Here is a 10761-nt window from a genome sequence, read left to right as displayed (position 1 = left end):
AACAACATTGTAAAGCCAAACAGATTCTAATTTTCATGAAAAATGGCAACATTGAAGATCAGCCTGTGGGTCTGCTGAAATGTTATAGAAGCTCAGGATTCTTCAATAGAAAAGCTTGTCTTCATTCTTAAATCAAATCTTAAACTTTATACTCTTTAGATTCTCTTTAGGTTAAAGATAAATGATAGGGGACCTAAAATCAGGATTACTTTATTAATTCCTTGTGGGAAATACTTTTATTTGCAGTGCATCCATTTACAGAAGACATAGAGCAAAATAGAATATAAGACAGAATAAAATAAGTAAAATTACAATCAACAGTATTAACAATGCTGCTCAGTATCTAAATAAATATTATTGCGCATGGGTTATGGGACATTGTTCATAGTGAAGTAATGAGATAAGTAATGATCAGTGCCTATAAAAACTAGCTGCACCTCAATCATATCAGATTGTGCGTCTTCCTTCTCCAAACTGGGTTCTGGATTTTCCAGACAAATAAAACAAAAAATTATATATTTCAAGATTCCCCAAATGCAAGTAAAGGAAAGTTTTCTCCCCTTACCCTGATTAAGTTCCTGTATGGGCCTCAAGCACTAACTGTTGCTGCTGTCCATGTCTTAACATCACCAAACCTATGACCAAGCTTTGCTTTACAATTTGATGCACCTGTTTTCCTTCCACTAAACTTTCCACTGATCTGCATGGATATAGCAGCCAGCTTCTTAAAAAAATATTTACATTGTTTTTTAAACCTGAAAACAATATTCCTTTTAGAACAAACCAAATCACCTACAAAAAATAGCTAAATAGATCAATAAATATTAAATGGCACCAATAAATGCGTCACCGGATCAGGGTAAAGTCTCCATGGGGTCTCAGTTTATTTCCTCATTCCTCTCTCAGTTCAATAAAAGTCAATTAATGGCGGGAAGAAATGTGATCCTTCAGGCTTCCTCGGAACTTCCCGATCAGCGCAATTCCTCCTGCTGTGTGTGATGGGGACTGATGGAGGGAGGAGTCCCGCAGGTTGGAGCTATAAAGCCAAGGCGCAGCAGGCTGAGGATGCAGTGGAGCTGCTGTGAGCGAAGAAAAAGCTTTCATCATGGGGAATTGGTTTGTCAACAACTGGTTTTCAGCCGTCATGATAGTGAGTCAACTTTATAATTAACTATTTTCTATTATAACTGTTTTTATTAGGGATTTACGCACTGCTTTTACTCACCTGATAAAACCGTCTTTTTACGCAATGTGCATCATTTCTAACCACCCCTCTGCGGACCATCATTTCTAATAAACTTTATTTTTTCATAGTGTGTCTGGATGGGCATCAACATCTTCCTCTTTGTCTGGTTTTACTTCGTGTATGAGAATGGAGACCAGTTTTTCTACACCCGTCGCTTACTGGGGGTGAGGTCACTCCTGTACAGTAAAATATATCTCATCTGTGACGCATATGTACATAAACTTTGCATCTTTTACACTTTTCATAGTAAAGTAAGAATCTGAATGAGAGGATTTGGAGTCAAGCTTAAAATAATATATTCATGCATCTCCTCAATAACAGCCTGTATCAGCTTCTTAATTTGTGTTTTTATTCAAACAGAAATTAACTGATTGATTTGATTGATTGAGATTTAATGGTGGCCTTCAGCCCATCTGCATCAGGCTCTGATTTCTACCACCTTCACAATAAAGCTTGTCAGCAAAGTAGGAAGATCTCTGAAAAGTCCTACTGGGTTTGCTGCTAAAGATTCTCACACATCTAGGTCATAGTCATTCCAAAAAATGTAAAAAAAACTTTTTTGGAATGATGAAATTTCCCAGGATGAGAAGCGAACCGTCTTCAAACTTGGAAATAAAGTCCAGCGGAGTGTTTTTTTTTTTTTACGTTTTTTTTGTCCTGCTGGGTGGCTTTGCTGGCTTTAACCTTAAAAAGATTAGATGAATGCTGCTGGATGCTTTCCCTAAAAAGAACTGGGACCCCTGAGCAGCGTTTCCATGTGTTTCATAGACATGGGCCAGTTTATGTTGCAAATTTACAGAACAAAAATAATCATAATAATAATTGGAGTTTATTGTTTTTTTAATAGTAAAGTACCTGACTGTGCAGAGCTTCCTCCTGGTGTTTGTGGACTGCCGGTCAGCTTGCTGAAAGAAAGCGACTGCATTCTGGTCTCATTTTAAACAGGATTTAGGATGTGTTGAAATATTTCCAATCAGAAAAAGTAAAATAAATAAACTAGGGAACTTAAAGGACGGTGGTGTCAAACCAACAGAGAAACACGTGCAGATATTTAGGCTAAGCTGACAAATAATTACCATATTTACTATAAAACTATTCCTAATTTTGTTTCTATGTTGCATTTTTGCTTAAAGGTATAATGTAGGATTTTCACAAAATCCTACAATCACAAAAAAAAAAAAAAAAAAATGCACATGCACAACCCAAGAGGGAACCGCTATTAACCGCATGCAAGAGCATGCACAAGCTTATACAAGCTTACTTTCTAAAAGAAGATTCGCCATTTTTTCACTATGTCAGACTCACCATCCGTAAGTGAAAATGGGGACAGGGACGTAGGATGGCGTTACGTAAACATATCACAAGAATGAATCACAATTAGGAGGACCAATTATTTTGATGATCCACCCTGAAAAAGATCATCCTCCACTATACCTTTACGTCTGTGTATTTAAATCACGATCGAAATTTTGCCGATCGACTATTACACAATAAACGCTTTGTTAGATGGTCCAAATAATTGTTGCAGTTCTATGTTAAATAAAAGCCTTTACAAAATCTCATTAAATTTAGCTTAAAATTCTGAGTTGACACCATGTTAGTGTTACATCATAGCGTGTAACTAAATTACTCTGCTGTAATCCTGGATATGTCTGTCTGTGGGTGTTGAATCTCCTTTGAGAATGTTCTGCCTTTCGTTTACGTCTTCCTTCTTACCACCCTCCATTCATATGATTGAGTCATGTATCAACTGGCCTCTTTCTTTTTTTTTTTTTCATACAATGAACCTTATTGCAGCAATCATAATGTTTTATGAAAGCAGGTCTGTGTTGCTATTATTTTGCTCTTTATTAGCAGAACAGGACGAAGAATGAAAACAAAAAACAGGACGAAGAATGAAAACAAAAAAAATCAGCTGGCTTCTTTAGCAATGACTCCTGTCTGCAGTCTTCACCATCATCGTTCAGTTTATAACTTAGTCAGAATTTAGCATTTTATCTAAAAAATAATAATTATGTACTATTCAAGTGATCTGTTTTAAAGATGTACGTGTTTTGCCGCTTACCTTAGCTGTAAAACACAATTATCATGACTGTGTTATGTTTTCTCAACAGTCTGCCCTGGCCTGGGCCAGGGCTCCTGCAGCCGTCCTGAACTTTAACTGCATGCTTATCCTCCTACCAGTCTGCAGGAACCTGCTGTCTCTGCTTCGAGGCTCCTTTGTGGTAAGATTTTTCTTTTTGCACATCTTTCCTGTCTCATACTTTTACACTAAAGGCCACATTTACTTGGAGGAATGCAATGCCAGATGAAGTCTGGAGAATCTTCCATCTTAAATCTCATAATTTTGATCAAATTACTCAAAACCTGTCCTTTTTTTTCTGCATGAGTAACACATTAAAAGGTGTGTCCTTGTTTAGATTAAATAAAATGGACACTGCAGGTTTTCATAAACTGACTTTGACATTATTAGACCTACTGCTGAGAAACTATACTTTGGAGGAAATCCAAAAAAAAAAAAAAAAAAACACGGTTTCCTGCTTTTCTTTATCTTGTGCAGAAGTGCAGCAGAACAATGAGGAAACAGCTGGACAAAAACTTGACTTTCCACAAGCTGGTGGCGTACATGATCGGCGCGATGACAGGTGAACTCAAGCGTTAATTTCTGCATCAGTACCAATGCTCATTTAAATTCTTTATTAGCTCTTTGAAAAAAAAAACACCTTTGACAAATGAATTTAGGGATCAGTTTAACATTAATACCTGGAAAAAATGTTTTCTAAACAATATTAGTTCTTTATGCGCTGAAGTTGGAGCTGCTATTTAAGATGCTTATCTGGCCTTTCTTTTTCTCACAAACCCACAAGGAAATAGAAGTGAAAACACTTGTTCTTTGTTAACATTCCTTTGTTTTATTTGTTCTGTTTAGAGAGTTTGCTGAGAATGTTGTGCATGTATTCGCTGTTATTTTCATACAGATATCAACTCTATATTATCGTGGCTGCCTGTGCATTTTAAAGTTGATTTTTATTTTATTTTATTTTATTTATGTTTTTAAGTGCCTAAAAACCTTGCCCCATCTTTCCTCCCTGAGCTTCTTCACCCCTACTTGCCTCCTGGTCTCCTCAGGTTAGCAGAACAGCAGCTTCTGCAGGTACTGAGGTTTAAGGGGAAGCTCAGAGGAGGCTTCTCTATCGCTGCTCCTCGTTTATTAAATAGCCTCCTTTCCTGCCCAATTTTAAAACACGGCTCAAAACTTATTTTTTTCACTAGCTTTTAACACTGGCAGGACTTAGTTGTTATGACCCTTTTAATTTAGCCTAAATAAATTCATATTATTGCCTTATTTTATTTTTTTTATGCTGTATTTTATTATTTTATTGTGTTTTATTATTTGTAGCTATGTTCATCACTTTGTTTTCAGCTGTTGTAAAGTTGCAACTAAGTTGTAAAGATGCCATTTAGATCAAACTTTCTTCTATGCTAATACTTTATGTTAAAAAAGTGGTGTAAAATTAAAGAACCACAGTTATATTATTTTGAAATTCAATACATTTTCATATTTCATATGAATGTGTTAATTTGGCAATATCAAAGGTGAAAAGTGCATGAAATGCATTTATTTTCTGGCTCAATAAATGGACAAATAATGTTTCGAATACCTGAGAATTATTTGTGCAAACAGAGCAGCCATTGCTGCTGGCAGGTCTGCAAAGAGCGAAACTAGTGACCTCTCCCCTCTCTGCTCCCTCAGCCGTTCATATGATCGCCCATCTGTTGAACGTGGAGTGGTACAGCAACAGCAGACTAGGGGTTTACGACAATCTCACCCTCGCTCTGTCCAACCTGGAGGACGACCCCAGCATGAATACCACCTTCCTGAACCCCATCCGCCAAATCGACCTAGTGAGTCCCGCACTGAAGCCCATAAAATCTACACCAATATAAAAAAAATATTATAAGATAAATATATAAAAACCTAAACTTTGTAAAGAGGAATTAAACCAATTTAAATTTGTTTTTTAACTGATTGACAGAACAGTCTAGTAGATTAAATAAGGTAGAGATGCGTTAAATCACAGCAAACCGACTAGATGAGATCTTTGGTTCTGTAATGCATAATCTAGCAGCTCGCATTAAAAACATAAAGAAACAACATTTATTTACAGCTAATTTCATATAGTTTAGTGAGATCTTCTTTGTTTTTTCTACACTTTTATTACTGTTGATATTTATCCTGTGTTTTTCTGCTCATTACAAATTCAACATGAGCTGCTCAATTGTGTGTTCTGGATTGATTTGTATGTCTTGTAAGAAAATTGTATCCTTTTTTTTTAGCCAGCTAACCAGCAGTGCACAGCAGCAGGTTAGCTGGTGGTCACACTGGAGTTTTGTATTGGTAACCTGCAATAACAGGGCGGTAATCCTGTCATTTCCTTTATTCTCCCCTTCTGCCTCAGTGGCTGCAGCAAATCCCCACCTACTTTGTCTTCACGTCCATCGCTGGCCTTACAGGCGTCATCATCACCCTGGCTCTCATCCTCATCATCACGTCGTCCATGGAGGTCATCAGACGGAGCTACTTCGAGGTCTTCTGGTACACTCATCACCTCTTCGTCATCTTCTTCGCTGGTCTGGTCATCCATGGGATTGGGTAGGAGAGAAATTGCATTTTCTTCCTCTACTTCTGGAAATGTCGTGTATGAGAAACCAGATCTTATCTACCCGTCTCGTCTGCAGGTTCGTCGTGAGGAAGCAGACAGATGAGTCGTTTAAAAAACACAACCCCTTTTTTTGTTTCAACCGCACTGAGGATTGGGGAAAGATCCCCGAATGTCCCGTCCCTCAGTTTAGTGGAGGGCCTGCGCAGGTTTGTCATCGTTCACTTCAGATTTCTCTCTGTTCTCAAGTTAAAACCTGTAACCTTGGTTTCCTTGTTCTATGCAGACCTGGTGGTGGGTGATCGGCCCAATGATTATTTACGTGTGCGAGCGATTGCTGCGCTTCATTCGCTACATGCAGAATGTGCAGTATAGAAAGGTAAAATACACTTTTTATATTTTCCTTCCTCCTTAGCAGCTGACCCACTTGTTTTACTAACTGAGAGCTGTGGGTAACAGATTGTGATGCGGCCGTCCAAAGTGCTGGAGCTGCAGCTGCTGAAGAAAGGCTTTAAAATGGATGTGGGACAGTATGTCTTCCTCAACTGCCCGGCCATCTCACAGCTGGAGTGGCACCCGTTCACCATGACCTCTGCACCGGAGGAGGACTTCTTCAGCGTCCATATCCGCTCGGCCGGAGACTGGACGGACAAACTCATCGACATCATGCAGAAGCTTCCGGAGGGAAGCCAGGGACCCAAGTAAGTCTTCTGATTGTACAGACAGCAAATAAACATGTTTAGATGTTAATATTTAAGGAGGAGACCAAATGGATATTATGTCTTGAGAGCTGTACTGAAATAAATTTCTTTTTGTATACACTCTGTGTGTACAAAATGACAATAAAGTCTGTCTAAGTCTAAGTTATTATTAATCTAGATATTTTTAATCTATAGTAGAATAGAAACTTCTTTTTTTTGTTCTTTAGGGGGGGAATTTTAGCTTTAAAAGCTGAGGGTAAAGAAAAAAAACTGTAAAAATAAAAACAGGTATACAAGCAGCAAAGTTAAAGAAAAAAGTTGCAACATAAGTAAAATTATACTTTACGGTTCAAAAATGTGACTGAGTTGGGTAATTTAATAGATGCATAAAATGTGTGCTTATTTTGTACCCATAAATACAAAGAATGAGAGAAAAAATATATGTAAAAAATAACAAATAAATATATGTTCATATATCAGCTGGGATTTTAACTCTTATTGATTTTGTTTGGTCAGATTAACAGTGAGCCTCTGGGCATAATCTAGAAACGCAGCACAACCTCAGAGCGATCCACCCCTGTCCACATAGTCTAAGCACATGGCAACTGGGATAAATCTGATCTGGGTCACAAAAGCAAGCATGAGGAAGATGAACTTGAGCATGAAGACAGAGCTTCATTATGCTTGGAAGTGTGCAGTACTTCATTTTAAAAATCCAGTTGTTCCTGATCTCTGCAGAAGTGCAATAAAAACGCCGGCAAACGGTTCAGCATCTCTAATTACGACGTCATGCTCCATGCTTCACTCGTTCCAAAGATTCTCCACCAAAACAGAACAGTTTTCTCTGTGATTTAGGACCCAGCAGCAGCATCCGGTTAGCAGGTCTGGAGGAGGGATGGAGGCGAGGGGGTTCAGCAAGTTAGGCAGCTGTGCTGCAGCAAAGCTTTTCAGAGCCTTAAAAAGAAGAAAACTTCAAAACTCAATCTACAATAAATATGCAGTCAGTGCAAACAGGTTAACAGCAGAGTGATCTGCTCGCGTCTCTTTGTACCTGTTAGAAATCGGGCTGCTGCATTTAGTCAAATGATAATATTTATTTTTTCATAACGATAATCAATAATAATTAAGAATAAAAAGGCAACTATTAAAATGTTAAATAAGATTATATTATAATGTTATCAATAAAGTATTTTTTTATTTAAGCGAAATAGATAAATTGAAGCTGTGACAAAGTGACCTGGCTAATTCCCGTTTAAGGAGAATTACATTAATCCAGCGGGGAGATTATAAAATGGATTACTGATTCCAAGTTACACATAGAGAGACGTGTTGGAAGAAAGAATGGAGGATCTCAGCGCAGATGAAGTGAGGACTTCAAACTTAAGCTGCTGCAGCTATTATTAATCTAAACAGAGAGGACACTGCTGAGAGATTGAGAGCTGAATCACATCGCATTTAAAGCCATCTATGATTTGATGCGACCAGGAAGGGGATGGAAAAACTGAAAATAATCTGCTCTGTCTCTTCAGAATGGGTGTCGATGGACCTTTCGGCACAGCCAGCGAGGACGTGTTCGACTACGAGGTCAGCATGCTGGTGGGCGCCGGCATCGGCGTCACTCCCTTCGCCTCCATCCTCAAGTCCATCTGGTACAAGTTCAAAGACAACGATCCCAAGCTGCGCACCAGAAAGGTGAAGGCACTCATAGTGTGATCCGATGACACAACCCTGTCTTTATAATAAACATTTTCAGAAATTACAAAAATCCCAGAAGGCGAAGCATCAGCCATTGTCTTTGACACACCTTCCTCTGTTCACTGTTCTCAGATCTATTTCTACTGGCTCTGCCGGGAGACGCACGCCTTCGAGTGGTTTGCGGACCTTCTGAAGGCGCAGGAGAAGGAGATGGAGGAGAGAGGCATGGGAGATTTCCTCACCTACAAGCTGTTCCTGACTGGATGGGATCAGAGTCATGTATGAGTCTTAATCAGCTCTACAGAGTCTAGATAAGCAATCACTGTGATCGTTTCCTCATAAACTGATATGCTTGTCCTTCTAGGTCAATTACGTCACGGTTAACGTTGATCGGGACACAGATGTGGTGACAGGGCTAAAGCAGAAGACTCACTATGGCCGACCCAACTGGGACAAGGAGTTTGAGGAAGTCCGCAAAGAGAACCCTACGTGAGTAAAACAAATATTCTTTCTGCTCAGCAGAAATGTTATTAGTGAAACAGAGTTAAAGGTATAATGGAGGATCTTCGCAGATTTTTGAAAAAAATGCACATGCACAATTTTGTACCCGCTCCCAAGAGTGAACGCCTATTAAACACGTGCGAGAGCATGCACAAGCCCATTTTTCCTCGTGCACGCTCTGTTTATGAGTGCCGTTTGCATCGCTCATACAAGCTCACTTTCCAAAAGATTTGCAATTTAATTTTTCCACCATGACAGACTCACCACAGGTAAGTGAAAATGGAGATGAGCACGTAGGACGACCTTACGTAAACATATCACCAGAATGATTGACAATTAGGAGGGCCACTTATTTTGATGATCCACCCAGAAAAAAAAACATCCTTCACTATACCTTTAACCTCCAAAAATTATGGGGAATAAATTACTATAACTGCATGAAATATAATAAAAACTTGTCAAAAACCAAATTGGCTGATTTTCTGCTTCTAAACCTAGAGGACGTGCTGCATGTCAAAGAGGACAGATATGTAGAAAATGTGAAAAAAAAAAAGCACCATTTCCAACTCAATTAGAAAAGTAGATCTTAAACAACAGTATTGCTGCTTTCAGTTTGATTCTGTTTAAGAAATTAAAGGCTATGGTTCCATTAAAAAAATGAAAAACTGCTTAAACCTGCTTTAGATCTGTTTTTTAAGGACAGGTTGTAGACCCATGTCTTTTGGGGGTGATTAGTTTCTTTTCGTGATTTGGAAACTACTACCTGGGTTATAAAAAGGCAAAAACATAAAGGAACAGAGGTTGTTTCTTTCAGGGATGCAAGAACAAAATGTCTAAAAAACCCTCAGGGCATTCTGCACTTTAGTCATCTAGACAAATGAAAACTGATGTGAAGCGTCTGGTAAAAAAAAAAAACCTGGTGTTGTGGAGAAATAAATTAGCCTTTAAATGAACTTAATTTTTAACTACAAGTACAGGAGGAAACAGATAACTTTATTCTCACGTCTCCAAAATTAACATCTGAACTTAAGTGAGTGCATTTGATTGGTTGGGTAATGATTTCTGATGTTAAGTCTATAGGTTTTTATTATAATGAGGCTATACTGCAGATTTGCATTCCTGTAACATTCTTTGTTCATATTCAGGTCCGTGGTGGGAACTTTTCTGTGCGGCCCGGTGGCTTTAGCGAAAGTCCTGGAGAAGAAATGTGCCAAGTACTCCGACGTTGATCCTCGCAAGACCAAATTTAACTTTAACAAGGAGAACTTCTGAGCTAAAACAAAGGGATCATTGATGAAGGAAGGCGGATCGGTTTTGGTTGGTAAATTCCTGTGACACAGATCGTTAGTGACTGAAAAGGTGCACACTAACCTGTGCAAAGGGCAGGGACGGGTTTTCCACACAAATCCACTCTGACAAAGCAATGACATATTGTTGGTGATCAACATTTATCAGGGTTAAAATTTGTTAGAGTTAGTCATAGTGGTTTACAGTAAGCCAGCTGTATTAAAGGTTTACTGGATTTTGAGTTCCTGTTACCATGAAGTCTAATAAAATGTACAGTCTCTTTGTTATAGTGTTAAAATAACAACCTTAAATCAGCTGGGCTATGATGTCCTTAAATGAAGTTTTTTTTAATTGAAGTAGCCGTTTATATTCAAAGATATCTGTAGCAAAAAAAAAAAAATCTTTGGACTATAAATGTATTTCCTTTAAAAATCGTGTCATTTCCTGCTTGATTTTTGTATCATGCTCTTAAAATCCTGTTTCCCTAAATATACATTTTTGAAATCTGTAAATAAGAAAATAAAGTTTACAAATATGTTACAGTAAATGTTAAATTCTTTAAGTGTTTTAGATGCCTTATCTCCCCCAGCCTTTTATCACTGTGTAAGAAAGCAGCTTCCTGGAACAGGACAATAGACCAATGATAAGTTTTCTAGTGTTTCCTTAATGC

At 38.2% G+C, this 10761-nt stretch overlaps 1 protein-coding gene across 1 annotated transcript; it reads left to right on the top strand.

Annotated features, from left to right (window-relative positions):
• The first annotated feature begins 995 nt into the window (after positions 1 to 995).
• Positions 996 to 10638, top strand: nox1 (NADPH oxidase 1). The gene is made up of 13 exons (XM_038289549.1): positions 996 to 1150; positions 1315 to 1410; positions 3361 to 3471; positions 3807 to 3891; positions 5001 to 5152; positions 5707 to 5900; positions 5987 to 6116; positions 6194 to 6286; positions 6367 to 6608; positions 8138 to 8300; positions 8436 to 8582; positions 8668 to 8792; positions 9950 to 10638. Exons 1-13 carry the CDS (start codon positions 1106 to 1108, stop codon positions 10074 to 10076), a joined length of 1710 nt encoding a protein of 569 aa, XP_038145477.1. The 5' UTR covers positions 996 to 1105; the 3' UTR covers positions 10077 to 10638.
• Positions 10639 to 10761: the final 123 nt, after the last annotated feature.

Source organism: Cyprinodon tularosa, unplaced genomic scaffold, assembly GCF_016077235.1.
Source record: "Cyprinodon tularosa strain WSP-4 unplaced genomic scaffold, ASM1607723v1 ctg27, whole genome shotgun sequence".
NCBI lineage: Eukaryota > Metazoa > Chordata > Actinopteri > Cyprinodontiformes > Cyprinodontidae > Cyprinodon > Cyprinodon tularosa.
The sequence above is the reverse complement of the archived record's forward strand: the minus strand, read 5'-3'. Positions and strand labels throughout refer to the sequence as shown.